At 44.2% G+C, this 22,981-nt stretch overlaps 2 protein-coding genes across 2 annotated transcripts; one reads left to right on the forward strand and one right to left on the reverse strand.

The window, feature by feature from the left end:
* Window positions 1–4,984: 4,984 nt before the first annotated feature.
* On the reverse strand, window positions 4,985–6,124 carry LOC100668415 (olfactory receptor 6V1). Its single transcript, XM_064290367.1, has one exon. It carries the CDS (start codon window positions 5,955–5,957, stop codon window positions 4,998–5,000), a length of 960 nt encoding a protein of 319 aa, XP_064146437.1. The 5' UTR covers window positions 5,958–6,124; the 3' UTR covers window positions 4,985–4,997.
* A 12,302-nt stretch (window positions 6,125–18,426) lies between these two features.
* On the forward strand, window positions 18,427–19,903 carry LOC100662441 (olfactory receptor 9A4-like). Its single transcript, XM_003422810.3, has one exon. It carries the CDS (start codon window positions 18,933–18,935, stop codon window positions 19,875–19,877), a length of 945 nt encoding a protein of 314 aa, XP_003422858.1. The 5' UTR covers window positions 18,427–18,932; the 3' UTR covers window positions 19,878–19,903.
* The last annotated feature ends 3,078 nt before the right edge of the window (window positions 19,904–22,981 follow it).

Genomic DNA, 22,981 nt, shown 5'->3' on the forward strand with positions numbered 1-22,981 from the left:
GGTCGTGATGGTTAAACATGGACCAGCGAACTACTGGACCACTGCCACCTTTCCTCAGTAGCCAGCAGGCGTTTTTGCAAGAACCTTATTTACGTCTGGAAATTGAAAGCTCAAAAAATCAGGGAGCTGAGTTAATATGAACATGGATTCCTACAGGTAACACTGAAGATTTCCAACTTTGCCTGAGATTTTTTTCCAGCTCTCCAACATCCCAAACCCATGTACACAGAGGACCCAGGCCTGACCTTCATTTAAAAGATGGTTTTATTCCTTAATCTTTCCTCATCAAAGCTTCCATAACCTTAATTTCTTGCTCCCTAGTGTCCTCTCAACTGGTCCAATAAGCAACTTCATGATAAATGGAGAAAATATAGAAGTTGTCAAGGATTTCATTTTACTTAGATCTATAATCAATGCCCATGGGAATTGCAGTCAAGAAATCAAATAACTAAAAAAAAAAAAAAAAAGGAAATCAAATGACATATTGCATTGGGCAAATCTGCTGCAAAAGAACTCTTTAAAGTGTTAAAAAGCAAATATGTCACTTCGAGGACTAAAGTGTGCCTGACCCAAAACCCTGGTATTTTCAGTGGCCTCATATGCACGTGAAAGCTGAACAATGAATATGGAAGACAAAAGAAGAATTGATGCCTTTGAATTATGGTGTTGGCAAAATATTGAATATACCATGGAGTGCCAGAAGAATGAACAAATCTATCTTGGAAGAAGTACATCCAGAAGTCTCCTTAGAAATGAGGATGGTGAGACTTTGTCTCACATACTTTGGACAGGTTAACAGAAGAGACCAGTCCCTGGAGAAGGACATCATGCTTGCTAAAGTGTCAGTGAAAGAGAGGAAGACCCTCGAGGAGATGGACTGACACAGTGGCTGCAACAATGGGCTCAAACACAGCAATGATTGTGAGGGTGGCACAGGACCAGGCAGTGTTTCGTTCTGTTGTACATGGTTAGACTATGTACAACTCACAACAACAACAGTCCTCCCAACTAGAAGAAATAAGTCTACTCTTTGGCTTACCACTGAGAGCTATATGTGGGACAGTGGACTCTTGGGTTACCCTTCATAACTCTGTATTTGTGATGATTGCTACTAGAACACAGTCTGTATGGGGCTGCGATGTCAGAGGAATAAAGGACAGGCGGGTGGGGTAGATGTTTCAGGGCAAGGCAGGCACTTTAGAGACATAAATCCCAGCACTGGTCTGCCAGTGTTTAAATCAGTTCTGGGTGTTAGAACCAGCCTGGCCCTCATGTACCATCATGCAATCATGTTCCAGCATAGTCACTTCTGTGAAGGGCGAAGGCTGTTGCCTTTTGTGCAGCCACGTCAAATGACCTCATGTAGACTAATGACCAGATCCACTGTTCTCCTCTCCTCGTAGAAATGGTTTCATATAGAAGAGACTGCAAACCCCTCGCGTAGTTAGCATTGTCGATGGACTGAATAAAATATTTATTGTGCATGTAAGTGTCGTTTGCTATCTTTCAAATGTTTGTGGATACTATTGTGATAAAGAAAATGCAAATAAGAGATAAATAATACACAAATCTTGAAAATATTGAATCCATGATTGTTTTCTGCCACCACGAATTTTTTTCAAGTGATGGATATGAAACATGCAGTCACTGTTAGGAAAGTGTTACTACAGTCATTGCCGTTATAAGTGTATGAACTTGTTGAGAACTTGACGGGTACACACTAAGCACGGGCCCACGGGAAGCTTCGGATCCAGGGGATTCCAACTTTTATTAATCTAACTGTTGATCCGGAAGGAGGAAGGCATTCCGAGGATGGAGAGATAGTGAAGAATTTGAAGACCCAGATTCTAGTGTCCATTGTGTTGTCACTTTGACCAGCTCACTTTCCCTGGAGCTGTGGTTCCCTAGCCCAGGACAGCAGCTAGAGGTCCGTGAGCCGGTAGTTCCCATGGTGCTCTGTCATAGTAGGAAAGTCCCTTATCAAAACGTAATGAAGTTAATTGTACTTTTTCCTCTCTCCCATGAAATGGGAAGCCCTCAAGGTTAGAAACCACCACATTTCTTTCATCTTGAATGACCACAGTGCACTGCTCACAGTCAAGAGTCATTGAATTTTTATGTAACGGAATTATTCTGAGGATAAAGCCAAGTAGAAAATGTACATAAGAAAGGTTTGTTAACTGTGAACAGATACACAAATGTAATATCAGTAGAATTATTTTTAATGTATTTATCATCCTTTAATTTATTCCACAAATATTCTCTCTTCAAGGTAGCTCAGTGGTTAAGAGCTATCTATGGCTGCTAATCAAAAGGTTGGCAGTTCAAATCCACCAGTCGCTCCTTGGAAATCTGATGGAGCAGTTCTACTCTATCCTATAGGGTCGCTATGAGTAGGAATCTACTCGATGGCAATAGGTTTTTTAATGAGTCAAGGTGATGAGCAGAGGACAATTAGAGGGAAAAAGTCAACAGAGACCCCAGACTCCAGAGTCCTTGCTCTGATCTGTAACTCGAGGAGAAGCAAGATTCTGGAGTAGAAGCTGAACCTAGGCATGCAAAGAGACCCTCTGACATGGGTGAGTGGCTTCTCAGCAAGAAAGAAATGAACTCTCCAAAAAGCCCAGAAAGGGGATCCAGGCTAGGCGGGGGCTGGCTGGGAAGACATGAGGAATTTCATAATCACGAGGAAGTACACAAGGAAAACTGATAGGATGCTGGACTAGCATCCCCCAAATGGAGCCACCAGCATCTCCTAATTCACGTCCACAGAGTGGGCTTTTTATAAGTTTGACATTTTTGCAGGAAGTTAGTAGTTTGGGTTGTCTTCAAGTAAGTGAAGCAAGGAGTGCAAGCTTGATGGGTGCAGCCATTATCATTTATATCCCACAAGTTGGGAACTATGGTTTGATAAATTAGGCTGTATTTACAGAAAAGATAAGACAGAATATTTTAAATCAGGGCTGTTTTAGAAAATCCAGGACCGGTGAACAATTAGACACCACCGTGATCCTGAGGTCCCGGTAAGTTTCAGGCTAGAGTTGGAGAATGGGGGCAGTGGAGTAAGGGATTCAATCCAAAGAGAATATGATATACATTTAGAATGGCTAGACAAAGACACTAGTAGATTTACTACAATCCCCAGCCCTCGGAGAGATGGCAGTCTAACCATACAGGAGATAAGCTTTATTTTATCTTTTTAAAAGTCTACAAATTTTTCCTTCCTGGAACTGAGGTCATTTCTGGAAGAGTTTTGGTGTTGTCTTTTAATTTTTTTTCTGCCAATGGAAGTTTATCTGGTTTTAATCTGAGTTGAGTTTTCTCTGAGTTTGTCTTGGACTCAAGGCTAACTGCTCAGTTACATTTTTACAATGTCCACCTTACATTCACTGTGCAACTGAGGTGTCACCTCATTAGGAAGGTGTCTCTCGCCCCCAGGCTGGTCTAGGTGTCCTTCTTCTCCGCTCATAAAACCTCCATGCTTCCTCACTGCATTCTGCCACTGTGCTATGACAGCTCTTTATCACCTGTTCCATTCACTAGGCTTAGAGCTTCCTGAGGGGAAGGGTATCCATGCCTGTACCTGTTCTGGTGCACAGGGAGCCCACTCAGTGCTAGAATGAGTATGTGAATAAATGAATGCTTGTACAACAAACTCCACGTATATTGAAAAGCAATCGCTTTGTTTTGGAAAGTGTTGTTTCTCAACTTAATTCCGGGTAGCCCAAGCACTTATGGTGCACACAGTCAGCAGTGGGACCCACAAGGAAGTAGAGAAGCACACCGTGAACACACACCACACACACACCACATACATATCCCCTACCCATACACACACACTAGTCACACATATACACACACACCATACATACAAAGACACTACATGCAGACACCACCACACACAAACCCTCCACGTACACACACATACATACACATACACACACCACACACATCCTCCACCCATACACACACACTACTCACACATACACACACACACCATACAGACTTCACACACAGACACCTCACACACACATACATGCACCACACACACTGCACTCACCACATATGTACCTCCCATATAGGCACACATACATGCACACACACACACCACACACACCACATACATACCCTCCAAGTACATACACATACATACCATACTCTTACATAAACATGCACACACCACACACTACATACACACCCTCCACATACATACACCTTGCACACATAAACACCACAAACACATACACACACCACACATTGCACACCCACTGTACACATATACACACACCACATACATGAAGACACACACAGACACCACACGCAAGTACCACACACACCACATTAATAACCCCACATACACATACCACACACACACCACATACATCCCCCCACACATACACACATTCACCATACACACCACAAATACACACCATGCATACACACTGTACACATACACACACCACACACTGCACACACACTGTATACCTACAGACACACCATACACATGCACACTCCAAGCACACACACACTCCACACAAACACCATGCACACACACCACACACACACACCACACACATACACACACACACAAACACCCTACCCCACCCTACACTGGGGCTGGATAATGTCTCCATTCAGAGAACACTTCCTGCTGTTCCTCCTTGAAGCCCATGCACTTCCGCTTTGCTGAAATTCCACTCCTGGAGCCCAGGTCCTGGCTACTCTCAGAGTCCTTGTAGCTGCCAGCAGAAGAGGGGACTACTTCCTCCGTTGTCTGTGAGAGCCACTGAGGTAGCTCGAGGACTCCCTGCAGCTATTGCTCAGAGGCATAGAAAAAAAAAAAACCTAAAGAGTCATGACAGTGGTCTTCCCATCCCATCTGGGGTTTGGTTTCCTCCTGGAACACCTCGCCTGAGCCTGCCAGGCCCCTGGGTTCATGCTATCTTTCGAGGACCCTTCAGTCTCCACAGCTGCACCTGTAGAACAGCCTGCGCCCTTCAGGCCCCTCTCTGGGCTCTCCTTGCCTTGTGAAGGCTCTTCAGCCTCTGCAGCTGACCCTGTAGAAAGGCCTTGACCATCTCATTGCGGAAAGTAAGAATGAAGGGGTTGAGGAAAGGGGTCAGGGTGGATGTCACCAGGGCGACCATCTTGTTGACTTCCACAGAGTGTCCTTTGCCTGGCCGGACATAGAGGAAGATGGTGCTACTGTAGCCGATGAAAACCAGGGTGAGGTGGGACCCACATGTGGAGAAGGCCTTCTGGCGGCCACTGGCAGAGGGGATTCGCAGCACTGTGGTCACAATGTAGCCATAGGAGATGAGGGTCACCAGGAAGGAGCTGAGGACAAAGGCCAGGGCCATCACAAAGTCCCAAAGTTCCAACAGGCTGGTGTCTGAGCAGGCCAGCTGCAGCAGAGGGGCATTGTCACAGAAGAAGTGGTTGACGACATTGCCATGGCAGTAATCGAGATGAGCCCGGGACAGAACAGTGGGTACCATGGCTATGAAGGGAGCTGCCCAGGCTGCCCCTGCCAGCCGGACACAGACTGCCCAGCACATCAGCGTGCCATAGCGTAGGGGGTGGCATATGGCCACGAAGCGGTCGAGGGCCACATCGGCCAGGATGAGGAAAGAGGTGGAACCCAGGGAGAAGTAGAAGTAGAATTGGACCATGCAGCCTGAGAAAGAGATGGCTTTGCAGGGGGTCAGCAGATCTGAGAGCATCCTGGGCACCACCATCATTGTCACCAGGATCTCCAGCAGGGAGAAGTTGCCCAGGAAGAAGTACATAGGTGTATGAAGGTGGGTGTCGGCCATGACCATGATGATGATGATGACGTTCCCTGCGAAGGCCAGAAGATACAGCATGAGGAAGGGCCCATACAGCAGAGCCTGCAGCTCACCGAACGAGGAGAAGCCCACAAGGATGAACTCAGATGGATGACTCAGATTCGCCATGAGCCAGGGCCAGCTCCTTCACGGAAAGGAAACCAAAGACAGAGACTCAGCCAGGGGTGGAGAATTACTGACCCTGAAACAGGCATAGAGGGAGACAGAGGCACAGGGAGAGAAAGGCAAGTAGGCAACCAGCTACCAACAGAGAGAAAGAGAGACAAAAATGGGAACGTGCGGTTCATGGAGAAAAACAGTGAGCAAGACAAAGATGTGAGAGATGTAAAAAGCCACTGATGAGGAGAGAGAGAGAGGAGAAGGTCCAGAAAAACTACACAGTAGCAGACATAGATATCTAGGGAGACAGCAAGAAGGAAGCAAAAGAGAAACAGAGAGAAGGGGCAGAGGAGGACAAGAGACGGGAGAGGAAGAAACAGACGAATAGCGGGGAGGAAAACAGGGAAAGAATGAGACAGGATTAGCAGAGGTCAACCAGGAGACCCCGAGTGTAGGTGGGTGCTGGGGGTCTATGTTATGGCCCAGGGACTGGGCACCCGGCCCCTCCTAAAGAGTCCCTGCAGGTCTTTCTGGGCTGTTCCTCTATTGAGGGCCCTCTCTCACTCACATTTCTCCAGCTGTGATCATGAAATGGGTGGAAAGTTTGACTGAGAGTCAACAAGCGAGCGTCCTTTAGGAGGCCCTCTGGTATGCGTTCGCAAAGACGGGGAGCAGAAAGGACCCAGGAGGTCATTGAGCCCAGCCCAGGGTCCAGGCCATTTGCCGACCAATGACTCTAAGGTCATTGAGGGTAGATAGCCTTCTGCCTCATGACTCTGCTTCTCTGCTGCCTGGTCTCCCCACATATCCCAACTCTGCTCAACCTGCCAGAGTGGTTTGGGACTTCAGTGAAGGGCCGTTGACCTGTGTTTGATTTCTGCCTCCAGCACTTGCTGGCTATGGGCCATAAGCATATTACTTACCCTTTCTTGAGCCCTGGTGGCATAGTGGTTAAGAGCCACAGCTGCTAACCAACAGGATGGCAGCTCGAATCCACCGGCCACTCCTTGGAAACCTTACGGGGCAGTTCTACTCTGTCCTACAGGATCTCTATGAGTCATAATTATCAACTGCAATGGGGTTACCATCTCTGAACCTCAGTTTACTCAGCTATAAAATGAAGATCATAATAAGACTTAGCTCCTGGGAAATTAGAAAAGTAAATTACTTAGTGCAGTGAATGGCGTGTACCAAGTGCTCAGCAAGCAGCTGTTGTCATTTTTATGGCTGCAAACGGCACTCAAGTTTTCTTGGCCCATCCTTTCTCTCTACTTTAGTGCTAATGTGTGTGTGAAGGGTGTGTGGATGTGTGTGTGTGTGTGTGTGAATAGTTCCACAGATTTATGCTGTTCCCTAGAATTTCACTTCACTAGAAGATTTCAAACATCAAAGAAAATAAGCATTATAATGCAAACTATCAGGAGTGGGAAAAGCAAAACACACACACTGTCTCACTCCCTTGTATGTAGAATCATACAGCTATATAACCTTACAGGGTCTGAGACTAGGACCTGGCTGCCCAGCAACACACCTCAATTTAAAGGAGAGACTTTGTCCCCCAGCATCACTGCATCCATCCCACTGACAAATCTGGACAGGAAGTCTAAAGTCTACCACAGTGCTGACAAATTCAAGCCTAAGCCTGGTGTCAGGCTGCCCTAGAACCGATGGTGCCCATCCTCCACCACTCACTGCAGCTTCCAGGTGCAGGGGCTTCTCCTTGGGCTGCTTGCTTTCAGATGCTCAGGCCTGCAGATCTCACCTGTCTGGCCCACTCTGTGATGTGAAATGTGTGGTCCATTGCCCTTTGTCCTGGGCTTGTAGCTGGCGGGGTGGTTGGGCTTCCTGCACAACTGGGAAGGCAGGTGTGGCTGGACATAAAAGCTGCCTCTGATGCAGATATTGTTTTTCTGATGACAGGCTCATCCTGTCTTCTGCAAAGCCCGGAGCAGCAGCATTGCTTCACGCTCGAGATGAGCAATGAAATCCTTCAAAAGACCAGGTGGGAGAGTGCAGCTTCTGCCCCTTCCTTCCCAAGGATGATGCCCCCTCTCCTTATGTGCCCTGTCTCCCAGCACTTGGCTTCCCCAAGGCGTTTAGAGCTGAGCTCAGGCTGGAGGAGAACCAAACTCCAGCAAACTATTCTCCGTGGAAATGACAGCTGAGCAAGGGGTCCTCTGGAGACCTGTGAAACACTGGTGTCACCCCTTAGAATAGTAACAGGTCCTCCATTCTGAGGAGGTGGTGTTTGTGCATGAGATCTGAGTGAAGAGTGGGGCAGAGACCTAGACAAGCAGCTGGGTTTAGGAGGAGCTCCCTGACAGGGTCTGCCTCCTGGCTATTTTCCCTTCCAAGGACTTTGGAAGGGAAGTGAGATCATGGGGAAAAAAACGAAGACATTTCCCAAATGGTCTGGGCTTGGCAGGCTGGGTACATGACCAGGGCTGGATATAGAGTTTCCATTAGGAGATTCTGTCTCCCTTTCAAATCCAGGGTTTCTGAGATCTGGGTTATCAGGGCACATATGCTCTGGGCCACAGCACCCCTCTGTCTGCTGGCTCCCAGGTATCATCCAAAGAAGCTGAAGAGTCAAAACTTAAGAGAAGAGATCTGCACCTGGGAGGCAGGGCCAAGCTGTGGGGCTTGTTTGGTTCCTGTGAGAAAATAAGGGTGAGAACAAAGATGAAGGGAGTATGGTGGAGGCTCCCTCCAGTGAGCAAGCCTCAGTAAACTGAGTCCCAGTCCTTCATCTCAGAGAAGTTCAGACTTTATAGGTGCCACCCAACTCAACCCCACCCATGTCCCCACCACACACAGGAGCCATGATAAAGGGAGACCATGTAAACACTGTACGATGAAGACAGTGCAGATGGGTTCTGAGTTTAAGATCCACCAGGGCTGAGAGAGCTTGGCCAGGAAATCTCCCTGTAGTACCTGGACCTGGAACTGAGCTTTCAGGACAGGGCCCGTGATAGCAATGGAGAGAATTGGGAGTGATGATAGACATGAGCGTGTTGTTAACTGGTAGCCTGGGCAGACAGGCAGGTGGCTGGTCAAGACAGAGCTGGAGGCACGAGGCACTGAGAACTGAGAGATAAGAGGCTGGTGTGACGTGGGCTTCAGGGATGTGTTGGCTTCCCATGGCTGCTGTAACAGGCTGCTTAAACAACTGAAGAATAAGATTTACTGTTTTATGAGCTGTATAGGTCAGAAGTCCTACACGGGTCTTGTTGGGCTAAAAGCAGGGTGTTGGGAGGCTATGTTCCTTTTTGGAGACTCTGTTCCTTTTTGGAAACCCTGGTGGTGTAGTGGTTAAGTGCTACAGCTGCTAACCAAGAGGTCGGCAGTTCAAATCTACCAGGTGCTCCTTGGAAACTCTATGGGGCAGCTCTACTGTCCTATAGGGTCGCTATGAGTCGAGATCAACTCGACGGCAGTGGGTTTTTTGTTTTTAGGGGAGGAGTCCTGTCCCCTGTTCCACTTGCCTCTGGCAGAGAAAATCCACGTTCATTGAGGTGATATCTATCAAGTACCTACTTTACGCCAGCTCGTAAGTTACTTAACTCAAAGCACCTGTCTTTGATTATGAGCCCTGTGTGGGCAGAATGAGCTCTGTAGGGGCATTTTTGAGTCTTACGGTATCAGAGGTGGTAGCGTCCTAGAGGCCACTCCAACCAGCCCTGTACCTAGTGCATCAATCCCTGCTCAAAGAAGCTCTTTCCACCCCAGAGAATCTAGGAATCAGGAGTTCCTGATCGTGAATCCCGGCTCAGCTAGTAAATTGCTGTGTGACCTTAGCAATTCACTCAGCCTCTCCGGGCTTTAGGTTCGCCACAAGTAAAATGAAGTGTTGGAAGACATTATCTGTCTGTCTCTGACATTGTCTGACTCCTGCCAACATCACCTGTCATTGTAATCTTTTGCTCTTCCACCTGCAAATATGGCACTTCCCTTCCCTCAGCCTGGAGAGAGGACGTGTTTTTGTAATTTTTTCCTTGGCAGGTCTCTAAGAAGAGCTAGTTATTGTTATTCTCCATCATTGTCACCATCTTTTTCTTCTTCGTCTCCTTCTCTTCTTGTTCTTGTTCTTTTTATTGTTGTTTTGTTCTTCTCTCTTCTCCCTCTCTCCCTTTCTTTTATTCCGGAAATATTTATTGAACTCATAGGTTATCTAGAAAAACATAACCCTGGATCTATATCTCATACCTTCAACAAAATAAATTCCAAATGGTTTGAATGAGTTTATATGTACAAATAACAAACAGGAATTTTTCCCACTAACTTAATTACCTCAGAGTACGAACATAGGCTTTTCTAAGGAAAACACAAACCTCGGGAGACTAAAAGTCTGTTAAGTTTAACTACATAAGATTGAAATATCTATGCACAATAAAAACAAAATATAAAAATAAAAATATATGAGTCATTTGATTTACACATAAAGCTCTCTTTCAAGCCAACAAGTTTATTAAAAGAGAAATATAAATGATATATTTTAAAAATATTAAAAGGGCTCAACTTGCTCAAAATCAAAGAATAGAACATTTAACAGAATAGTTTTTGAATAATGGTTATTTCTTGGGTCTTGTGCTAAAGGTACAACAGTGAACATAACGGACATTTTTTTTTCTTGATGGAGCATATTTGATAATAATTGATGTTGCTATGCATATAAAATAAAAACTACACACACATGCACACAAACACACACTCAATTAGAAATAGTGAATCATTCTGAGAATGAAAACTCAAGTTTGTCTTAGGTCTGGGGTGATCTTTGGAAGAATTCTGTAAAGGTGTCAGGGAGACGTGTGGGCAGAAGGAGAAGCTGAACTTTGGTGAAGTAGCAACAGAGGCTTCAGTCAGCCCTAGGAGCTCTGGAGCTGGGATGGCTCTTCCGAGTTACCTGAGTTGTGTGCCTACTCAAAACATGGGGGCTGAGCATCGGCACCTGTGTCAGTGGGTCAGTGATATGGCCTGTACTCGTGGACAAGGGTGCCCTTTGGCCTGAGGGCAGTTCCTAGTGACAGCATCAGCTGTGGAGAGGGTGGGGGATGAGCACCTTCATCCTGAAGGGAACCTAGGCAATGCACCACAGCCTCCACCACAAAGGCCTTTGTAGCGCACCTGACAGGAGCATGTCTGTGGAGGTTAAAGAAGGCCTCTTCAGGAGAATAACTAGGTGATGCTGGTGGGAAAGGAAAGAGTGCTCCAAAAGAGAGAGCAATGTACACTTGAAAGAAATGTCAGTGTTTCTGGACCGTGCAGGGAGAAGGAAGAGAGACATAAGATTAATCAGGGAGGGGCATTTCCAGAAATCATGCAGGGCCTCACAGAGTGTGGGCTTTAATCAAAGGGCAGTTAGAAAAGGTTTTTAATTAAGGAGCAGACCTGATCTGATCTGTGCTTTAAGAGATCACTCCACTGCTATGGGGAGAGCAGAGTAGAAGGAAGCAAGGGTGGACATGGAAGGTGAGTTAGGCAAGTAACCATTACTCTTCCTCATTCCCTCCTTTGTGGATAGAGACTTGGTCTTTGGGGGAAATAATCTTATCTAGTCTACTGAAATGGCTTTCCTTTCTCTGACCCATGATGACTCCTCCTCTCTTCTATGTCCCTAGGGTGCTCATTTGGAAAAGTCAGACATGGACATGAAATGGCCTTGAGCTTAAGCGACATTCGCCAGTTTTACTCACCTATCGAGCCCAGTAGTCTAGCGTAAGTTCGTTATGTTCTGGGTCTGGTGCAGCCTATAACTGCCCCAGGATGATATCTAGAGAAAGTTGACTCTGACAAAGAGGTTAGCTTTGCAGAGAGGTTTAATGAGTGGAAAACATCAATGGCATGCTGGGAGGCTGTGTCATTTGTTAAGAAGAAAACATAAGAATTAACTCCATTTCTAGTCTGTTCTAGTTAGATCTGGAAGGTTGTGTATAGATTTACGTTCTGATATTTCAGATGAGAAAAGCAAATCCAGAGAGATAAAGGCTGTCTCTGAAATCACACACTAAACAGTATTGCACCACTCATCTGTCGGTTTGCTGTACGGTGGTGGCTTACATGTCGCTGTGGTTCTGGAAGCTATCCCACTGGTATTTTAAATAGCAGTAGGGTCACCCATGATGGTAGGTTTCAGTGGAGCTACCAGACTAACTAAGAAGAAGGACCTGGTGATCTACTTCTGAAAAAAAATTAGCTAGTGAAATCCCTATGAATAAAAAAAAAAAAAATAGCAGCAGAATATTGTCTGATACAGTGCCAGAAGATAAGCCTTTCAGATTGAAAGGCACTCAAAATGCGACTGGGAAAGAGATGCCTTCTCAAACTAGAGTCGACATTAATGACATGGATGGAGTCAAGCTTTCTAGACCTCCATTTGCTGATATGCCATGACTCAAAGTGAAAAAGAAACAACTGCAAACATCAATAATTGGAACTTGGAATGTACAAAGTATGGATCTAGGAAAATTGGGAGTCATCAAAAATGAAACAGAACACATAAAGACCTATATCCTAGGTATTAGTGAGCTGAAATGGAATGCTACTGGCAATTTTGAATCACACAATCATATGGAGTCATGTTCATCATCAAAAAGAACATTACAAGGTCTATCCTGAAGTACAACACAGTCAGTGATACGATGTTCATACTCCTACAAGGAAGATAAGTTAATACAACTATTATTCAAAATTACGCACCAACCTCTGAGGCCAAAGGTAAAGAAACTGAACATTTTTACAAACTCCTGCAGTCTAAAATTGATCAAACATGCAATTAACATGCATTGATAATTAATGGTGACTGGAACATGAAAGGTGGAAACAAAGTAGAAGGATCAGTAGTTGGAAAATATGGCCGTGGTGATAGAAACGATGCCTGAGAACTCATGATAGAATTTCTCAAAACCAACGACTTCTTCATGGCAAATATCTTTTTTCAACAACTTAAGCAGTGACTATACACATGGATTTCGCCAGATGGAATACTCAAGAATAAAATTGACTACGTCTGTGGAAAGAGACGATGGAGAAGTTCAATATCATCTGTCAAAACAAGGCCAGGGGCTGAGTGTGGAACAGACCATTAATTGCTCATACTCCAGTTCAAGTTGAAGCTGAAGAAAATGAGAACATGTCCATGATAGCTGAAGTACAACCTTGAGTATATCCCACCTGAATTTAGAGACCATCTCAAGAATACATATGTTGCATTGAACACTATTGATCAAAGACCAGAGAAATTGTGGGATGACATCAGGGACATCATACATCAAAAAAGCAAGCGGTCACAAAAAGAAAGGGAAGAAAGAAAAGACCAAAATGGATGTCAGAAGATACTGTGAAACTTGATCTTAAAGTGAACAAAAAAATTGATGACATGAAAGAGCTGAACAGATTTCAAAGTGCTGCTCAAGAAGACAAAATAAAGTCTTATCATGAAATGGGCAAAGACCTGGAGTTAGAAAACCAAAGGGGAAGAACACACTCTGCATTCCCAAGCTGAGAGAATTGAAGAAAAAATTCAAGCCTCAAGTTGCAATACTGAAGGATTATTCGAGGAAAATATCAAACAATGAAGGAAGCATCAAAAGAAAATGGAAGGAATACAAAGAGTCACTGTAACAACAACAACAAAAAGAATGGTTGATGTTCAACCATTTCAGGAGGTAGCATATGATCGGGAACTGATGGTACTGAAGGAAGAAGTCCAAGCTGCAATGAAGGCATTGTCGAAAAACAAGGCTCCAGGAACTGATGGAATGCCATTTAAGATGTTTCAACAAATGGATGCAGCTCTGGAGGTGCTCCCCCGGTTACGCCAAGAAATTTGGAAGACAGCTTCCTGCCCAACTGACTTGAAGAGATCCATATCTGTGCCCATTCCAAAGAAAGGTAATCCAACAGAATGAAGAAATTATTGAACAATATCATTAATATCACACACAAGCAAAATTTTGCTGATGAGCATTCAAAAGTGACTGTAGCCGTACATCCACAGGAAATTGCCAGAAATTCAACCAGAATTCAGAAGAGGACATGGGACAAGGGATATCATTGCTGATGTCCAATGGATCTTTGGCTGAAGGCAGGAAACACCAGAAAGATATTTACCTGTGTTTTACTGACTATGCAAAGGCATTTGACTGTGTGGATCATAACAAATTATGGATAACATTGGGAAGAATGGGAATTCCAGAACACTTAATTGTGCTTGTGAGAAACCTGTATGTAGACCTACACGCAGTCGTCCGAACAGAACAAGCAGATACTGTGTGATCTAAAATTAGGAAAGGTGTGCATCGGAGTGGTATCCTTCCACCATACTTACTCATTCTTTATGATGAGCAAATAATCCTATCCTAGAAGCTGGACAATATGAAGAAGAATGGGGCATCAGGTTTGGAGGAAGACTCATTAATAACCTGGGGTATACAGATGATACAACCTTGCTTGCTAAAAGGGAAGAGGACTTGAAGCACTTACTGATGAAGATCAAAGACTTCAGTATGGATTACACCTCAAGATAAAGAAAATAAAAATCCTCACAACTGGACCGATAAGCAACATCATGTTAAACGGAAAGAATACTGAAGTTGTCAAGGATTTCCTTTTACTTGAATCTATAATCAACACCCATGGAAGCAGCAGTCAAGAAATCAAATGACACATTGCATTGGGTGAATCTGCTGCAAAAGACATCTATAAAGTGTTCAAAAGCAAAAATGTCACCTTAACCAGTAAGGTGTAACTGACCCAACCCATGGTATCTTCAATCACCTAATATGCATGGGAAAGCTGGACAATGAATAAGAAATATCGAAGAAGAATTGAGGTCTTTGAATTATGGTGCTGGTAAAAAATATTGAATATACCATGGACTGCCAGAAGAACGGACAAATCTGTCTTTGAAGAAGTACAGCCAGAATGTTCCTTAGAAGCAAGGATGGTGAGACTCACATACTCACATACTTTGGACATGTTATGAGGAGGGACCAGTCCCTGGAGAAGGACATCATGCTTGGTAAAGTAGAGGGTCAGTGAAAATGAGGAAGACCCTCAAGGAGGTGGATCAACACAGTGGCTGCAACAATGGGCTCAAGCATAACAATGATTGTGAGAATGGTACAGGATCCAGCAGTGTTTTGTTCTGTTGCATATAGGGTTGCTATTATTTGGAACCAACTCGATGGTATCTAATGACAACCAGTATTAAGAAGAATTAGCATTCAGGTTTTCAGACTTTAAGTATAATTTGTTATCTAAGATCTCACACTGTCTTGAGATCCTTCCTCTTCACTAAAGATACTGTTTACTTTAAAATCGTGCTCTTAGTGTTATAGACTTTACCGGTGGGAGACAGCTATGTTTCCTCTTTATGAAGATGATTTCCTATTTCCTTAAGAGCTGTTTGCAGAAAGTTACTTAAAAAATTTTTTGATAGAACATGGCTAGGGAAATATGTTAAGGGGAAGACCTGGGAGTTACTTGTCACACTCTGACATCCACTAGGTTACTTAAGCCCTCCCCCCCTCCTCTTTCTTCCTCTTCTGCTGCCCCCAAACAGAGCTGGATTCTATTTACCTAATAGCCTTCTGCTTCACTCCAATGTTATCTTTATCCTTCACCTGCCCTTACTTCAATTCTTCCACCACCAAGTCCTCAGCGATGAGCTACACCATCTGTTACATTTTAGATTTGTCTTTCTTAAAAAAATATATTTCAACTTATTGAGGTAAATCTTTATGCAATAAAGCCACTAATTTTAAGTGTAAGTTTCAGTGAAGTTTAACAAATTTATCCACACATCCAACCACCACACAATCAAATTATAGAACATGTCCATAACCCAAAGATTTCTTTGTCTCCCTTCTTGGTCAGCCCCACTCCTAACCCCAGCCTGACTAGTCTGCTTTCAGTTACTATAGATTAGATTTTTCATTTCTTGAGTTTATTAAGTGAAATCATATAGTATTGACTTAGGGGTGTGGCTTCTTTTGCTTAACTTTACCTTTCTGAGACTCATCCATGATACACATCAATAGTTCATTCCGTTTTATTGATGAGTAGTATTCCGCTATATGACTGCAGCATAATTTGTTTATACATTCTCTTGTCGATTGCCATTTGGGTTGTTTTCTGTTTATTATGAACAAAACTGTAATGAGCATAAGTATTTGTGTGGATTTATGTTTCATTTGTCTTGGATAAATATCAAAGAGTGGAATTGCAGGTTTGTACGGTAAGGGTATGTTTAACTGTAGTCATTTGTACCCTTGTACATTTCCACCAGGAATGTGTGAGAGTTCCAGTTGCTCCACACCTTCACCAACACGTAGGATGGTTAATATCAATTGAACATACATGTCTGAATCTCTGTCTGAACCCTCTATTCTATTTTATTGCTCTATATCTCTATTCATCTCTATGATATTGTGCCAATACCACATTGTCTTATTACTCTAGCCTTATAGTAAGTCTTGGAATAAGGTATTGTAACTCTCCCAGCTTTGTTCTTCTTTATCAAAATTGTTTTGACTACTCTATGTCCTGTACATTTGCATACAGATTTTAGAATCGGCTTGTTCGTATCAACAAAAACTTCCTGGGATTTTAATTGAAAATGTGTGGAATGTACAGACCAAATCTGAAGAGAATTAGCATCCTAAAAATTTTGAGTATTTGGATTCATGAAAATGGAATCCCCCTCCATATGTTTAGATCTTTAATTTCTCTCAGCAATGTTTTGTAGCTTTAAGTGAATAGATATTGCACATATTTTGTTAATGTTTTTGGATTCCATGGTAAATTGTATTATTTGTTTCAATTTCAAGTGTTAATTATTAGTGTATAGGAATGCAATGGATTTTTTGTACATTGACATTTTATCCTATGATCTTGCTAACCTCACTTACTAGTCTAAAGGCTATTTTTGTAGACTTCTTAGGATTTTGGACATAGAGAATTATGTCATCTGTGAATAAAGAATTTTATTTCTTTATTTCCAAATTGGATTTTAAAATTTTATCATCCTACTTTATTGCCCTGGCTAAGACTTGCAGTGCAATGTTGAATACAAGTGGTGAGAGCAGATATCCTTGCTTTGTTCCTTATCTTAGAGGGAATGCATTAAGTCTTTCATCATTATATTTGATGTTAGCGCTACTTTTTTTTTTTATAGATGCCATTTATCTACTTCAGGAAGTTTTTTTCCTTTCCTAGTTTTCTCGGAGTTTTTGGTTATCAGTGGGTGTTAGCTTCTTGGCTGAGACCAATATGCAGGCTTCTTGAGGTTCTGGTACATGTTTTTAGAGGCCAATTGTGTTGTCTCATCTTAGGGAGGCTTAGTGAGTGGTTTGGGCTCTGAAGGTCTAAGAGAAGCTTTGGGGAAGCCTGGATAAAGGACATAGTGGGTGAGCTCCTTACAGTCTGAGATGTCTCCTGATAACCAACACTTGGGGTCTTGAGGGAAGGTGGCTTGGTGTTGAGAAGCCCCAACTGGTGAGATTTCAAATTTTCCCATTAAAAAAAACTTTGAAAAGTTTTAAAACTTAATTGGCTAAAGATGGGAATAACTGAAAGTTTATTCTGCTCTTCCCAGGCTGATTGCTCAGGGACTCCCCAAACTTGGGCTAATTAAGAACAGGCACCTCAGTGATGAAACCCTCAGCGGAGACACCCTCAGCTCCCCACAGCACTGGTATTTCTGGACTTTTTCCTAAGTTCCTCTGTGAGGACAGTTTCCTTCTTCATCTCTGCCCCTGGGCATAGCCCAGCTCCAGCCAGACAGGAGGAGGCCTCCACTGAGCCCTGAAGAGCGTAAGAAGGAGCAGGAAAGGCCCTGCCCAGAGGTGAGTGTCCATCACAGAGGGAGAGAGGAGAGCATCAGCATGGGAGGGGCTGGGCTTGGGCGCTTCTATAATAAGGACAACAGAAACCAGAGGAGGGGCTTGGGTAGCTACGGAGAGGACAGCTGATTTATGAGTCCCTCCTGCTCAGCAGAAGGCAGATGAGCCCTTCTCTGCCCAACCAGGAATATGCACAGCTCTCTGCCCTTCGCCAGGGCCCTTCTTTCTCGTTCTTCTTCATCCAGTCTTGGTTATGCAAAAATTGTGGAAAAGTAGACCACTGTGTTCTCCCAATAATTCCATTCTTGAAGGCTGTTTGTCCATCAGTAAAATGACTACAGCAAAAGAGACTATACATTGGCAGGGCTGTGACTTGCTGAGACAGGCAGGAAACCAAGAAAAATAAGATCAAAGGGACATGGCAGAAATGACTCTGGCCAGGACCAAGTATGGTTCAATCATCCACCCATCCATCCATCCAATCATCAGTCTATTTATCCACCCATCGATGCATGCAACCTCATGGAGTTTATATACTATCATTCTAAGAGGAAGTAGAACAACCCCAGGACCAGAGGGAACTGATTAACTCAGTTTCAAAACTGGCTAGTTTCAAGGTCTTAGCCCCTGACCCTGTGAGAAGGCACGTTCACTAGAGAAAAAGACTAGAAGGTGCTCCTCAAACCAACAGAGAGGAATGTGTGTTCACCCATCCCAAGAGCTTGCTCCCAACAAAGCGGGAATCACATTTATAGACTGGAGGTGGCTTGACATTTAGTTCAGGCAATGTACATGGTGCACATGGTTTACACGTTCATCTGCTAGCAGAAAGGTTGGAGGTTTGAGTCAATCCAGAGGTGCCTCAGAAGAAGGCCTTGGTGATCTACTTCCAAAAAATCAGCCATCAGAAGTCCTATGCAACACAGTTCTATTCTGACACACATGGGGTTGCCATAAGTCAGAGCTGACTTGACAACAACTGGTATTGGTATGTCCATGGTAGTGGGGGCATCTCACCTAAGGTTGGAAGTATTTTCTCACCCTAACCTGTCTTCTCCCCTCTTGAGAGCAGGACCTTGTGGAGCAATGTTACCTCTCTTTGATCTCTATGTTTTGAAAGTAGCGGAGCAAGGACTTAATGATGGGGAATCATTCTAGTGCCATGGAATTCTTCCTTCTAGGCTTTCGTGGGTCCTCAAAACTACACCTTATCCTTTTTACTATATTCTTCTTCTTCTACTCAGTAACAGTACTGGGAAACTTGGTCATCATCATGATTGTCTGTGTCGATAAGCGTCTGCAGTCCCCCATGTATTTCTTCCTCATCCACCTCTCTGTCCTGGAGACCCTAACCACAACCATTGTTGTTCCCGTGTTGCTCTGGGGGCTGCTGCAACCTGGGATCCAGACAATATCACTGGCTGCCTGTGTTACTCAGCTTTTCTTGTACCTTTCTCTGGGGACTACAGAGTTTGCATTACTGGGAGCAATGGCTGTGGACCGTTATGTGGCTGTCTGTAACCCTTTGAGGTACAACATCATCATGAACAGCCACACCTGCACCTGGGTAGTGAGTGCATGCTGGGTGTTTGGGTTCCTTTCTGAAATCTGGCCAGTCTATGCCACATTTCAGTTTACCTTCTGCAAATCCAACGTGTTAGACCATTTTTTCTGTGACAGAGGACAATTGCTTAGACTGTCTTGCGATGACACCCTCTTCACAGAGTTCATCCTCTTCTTAATGGCTGTTTTCATTATCATTGGCTCTTTGATCCCTACAATTGTCTCCTACACCTACATCATCTCCACCATCCTCAAGATCCCCTCAGCCTCTGGCCGGAGGAAAGCCTTCTCCACCTGCGCCTCCCACTTCACCTTTGTCATCATTGGCTATGGTACTTGCTTCTTCCTCTACGTGAAACCTAAGCAAACACAGGCAGCTGAGTACAACAAGATTGTTTCCCTGCTGATCTCTGTGGTGACCCCTTTCCTGAACCCTTTCATCTTCACTCTCCGGAATGACAAATTCAAGGAGGCCCTTGGAGATGGGGTAAAACGCTGCTGTCAATTCCTCAAAGACTAGCTCTTCTCTGAGTCAGTTGCAGATGGAATCGTCCTCATCATGGATTATTCCATAACCTGGAAGTCCTAAGTCCCCTCTTGTCATTGTCATCACTGCAAAAATCAAATCATGTGTACGAATCCCATTCAGTTCTTGGTATTAGACACAGCAGGTAAAAGGAGACCCATTCTTCACCTGCTCAAATCTCACAGCCTTAGTTTCTGCTTGTGGCCACCGTTGAACTCAAGAAGCACATCCTGGCCATGTGGGAGGAATTCGAGGAAAGAGGCCTAAACATTTGTTTAGTATTCTGTTTGCCCAATTAATTTACTGAGCACCACCTATGAACATGTGTTTCCCAGTGAGGTAGGAGGCTGGAGGGAGGCGGAAAGCTAGGTCCACAGTCAGATCATGCCAGCAGAGTGCTCACTTGGTAGCTTTATCAGTAATTGCTATTCCTTGACCAGGTGGCCATAGGCACTTAGAAATGCCCTAAAGCCGTCTTTTGCAGAATGAATGTCATATCATCCTGACCTGTTGCTACTATGGGCGTGTGCCGATGTATTCTTTGTTGCAGAACCAACCTAGAATGGCGATGCAGTGGTTGGAGTGTTTCTCATCTGGCAAATCCTGGTGAGATGCAGAAGGGGAAAACTTTGGGTGACAGGACTTGGGTAGAAGTTTCCTTTTGTTAAACTCCAGGTATATTACTTAATAAACCTCTTCCCTTTGTGGTGGGTATGGGAACAGGGCAATTAAGAATTAAATGACTAATTCTAGACAGAGCATCTGTGTTTCACAGCTGTGTAAACCAACTCTCTCTGTTCAGACTCCTCCCAGACTTGGATTTCATCCCTCTTCATTCCTCTTAAGACTCTGTCCCCCAAAACCAACTGTATTAGTTACTTTCCATAGATTTTCTCTGTTGGCAGAATCAAGACAGGGGCTACCTCCTTCACTCTGGAGTACTTAATAATTCCAGGGTAGGCCGCTTGGCAACGTTATTGTACAAATTTCATGTTGTCTTGGTTACCTAGTGCTGCTATAACAGAATTGCCACAAGTGGATGGCTTTAACAAGCAGAAATTTATTCTCTCACATTCTAGGAGACTGGAAGTTAGAATTCAGGTTGCCAGCTCTAGGTTAAGCCTGTCTTTCTGTGTCAGTTCTGAGGAAAGGTCCTTGTCTTCAATCTTCCCCTTGTCTAGGACCTTCTCAGTGCAGAGACAGTAGGTCCAAAGGACATACTCCCGTCCTAGTTTTTCATTCTGGTGGCATGAGGTCCCCACTGTCTCTTTGCTTGTTTTTCTCTTTTATGTCCCAAAAGAGATTGACTCAAGATACAACCTAATCTTGTAAGTTCAGTCCTGCCTCATTAACATCATTGAGATAGGATTTACAACACATAGGAAAATCATATCAGACGACAAAATGGTGGACAATCACACAATACTGGGAATCAAGGCCTAGCCAAGTTGACACACATTTTGGAGGGGCACAATTCAATCCATGACATACATTTTGTTGAATAAAGCACTTAGAAGGAAGAAGAACGCTTGAAGGATGACACTCAGCCATCCTGATAGCTCTGCCCCTGCCCAGGAGTATAGCTCCAATAACACAGCGGGAGTAACTTCTTCCTGTCTGGGGAGGAGGCAGAGCCATCTTGCAGGACTGAGAAGTTTGGGCTGCACATAGGCACCAGTCAAAATGCGAGTGTGGTCTTCAAATCCCACCCATGTCCTGCTCCCCAAGCCCAGCTCGTGGGGGCTGTTGTGGTCAAAGGAATGCCTTTCCTGTAACTAAGAAACCTAGAGAGATTGCCTTTTTCTACTGTGTACCAAATCTCTGTCTGAATGAGGTCATAGATGGGCTGCGGAGGATTGAGAAGAGAAGAGCCTGGGCCTGGTGCACATGCTCTTTATTTTTTCGACCCTTTGGCTCTGGGCTACCTGCTCCCTACTGACCCTTTGTTCATTCACCAACTTCCCTGTTTCTTTTCTTCTCTTCCTTCTGTCTGGATTTATCAGGTTCCTCTCTTTCTCACTTGCCCCTTCCCCCTATTTCACCTTGATTTAAGACTCAGACCTCCCACTGTTGCCCCATTCCTATTCTTTCCTCCAACCCATTAACATTACCACTCCCACTAACATTCCCGCTCCTTTGCAATCTGGATACTTCTTTGAATGCCCTGGGTGTTTTGCATATTTTCTCAAATAAGTGTGTCTATTTTTTTAATGAGAAAGCTGGGAACTCCCTCTGAGCCAGAGCGTGGAATATGGGAGGAAAAGGAAAGCTCCATAGAAGAGTTCCACTAGAGGGGACTAGTGACAGTGTGCTAAAGTTCTCTCCAGCTGGGCCCTGGTTTTTCTGCCTGGCCTTTGATCCCAAATGAGGGGGAGGCCACCATTCCTCTGAGCCTGCCCTGCAAACCAAGCTTAATCCAGATTCAAATGCTGACCTTGTCCCTACCCTGGGAGCTGAACAATAGATCACTGCTCCACTGATAGCTCCCGTTTCCCAAGTTGCTGACAACTTCTGGAGAAAAATGAAACACCCACCACTACTACATCCACATCGCAGCATCTCAATAGCTCCCTGCTCTGCTTACTTCTCTCTCTTCCTTATAAGTGAGCACAGATATACTCAATACTCAACATGTTGTTATTAGCTGCTATCCAGTCTACTTTTTGACTCATGGCAACCCCATGTACAACATAATGACACTCTGCCTAATCCTATGTCATCCTCAGGATTGCTGGCGTGTTCGAGTACATTGTTGTGGCTATTGTGCAAATCCATCACTGAGGGCCGCCCTTACTCGCACTGGCCCTCTACTTAGTCAAACACAATGTCCACCTCTAGTGACTGATCCCTCCTGATGACGTGTCCAAAGCAAGTCAGCTGGACAATGTTCTGTTGAGATCTTGAAAGTGTTCATTGTCTAATTGCCAGAGGTATATCACCAGACCTTTCTTCCTGGTCTGTCTTATTTGTAAGCTCTGTTGAAAGAAACCTGTCACCATAGATGATCCTGCTGGTATTTGAAATACCAGTGGCAGAGCTTCCAACATCACAGCAACATGCAAGCCACCACAGTATGAAAAACTCTCGGATGGTTAGTA

Source organism: Loxodonta africana, chromosome 8 (assembly GCF_030014295.1).
Source record: "Loxodonta africana isolate mLoxAfr1 chromosome 8, mLoxAfr1.hap2, whole genome shotgun sequence".
NCBI classification, from domain to species: domain Eukaryota; kingdom Metazoa; phylum Chordata; class Mammalia; order Proboscidea; family Elephantidae; genus Loxodonta; species Loxodonta africana.

Excerpts from the sequence above, each read along its gene's own strand:
- LOC100668415 (XM_064290367.1), bottom strand. The coding sequence starts at position 5,957 with ATGGCGAATCTGAGTCATCCATCTGAGTTCATCCTTGTGGGCTTCTCC.
- LOC100662441 (XM_003422810.3), top strand. The coding sequence starts at position 18,933 with ATGATGGGGAATCATTCTAGTGCCATGGAATTCTTCCTTCTAGGCTTT.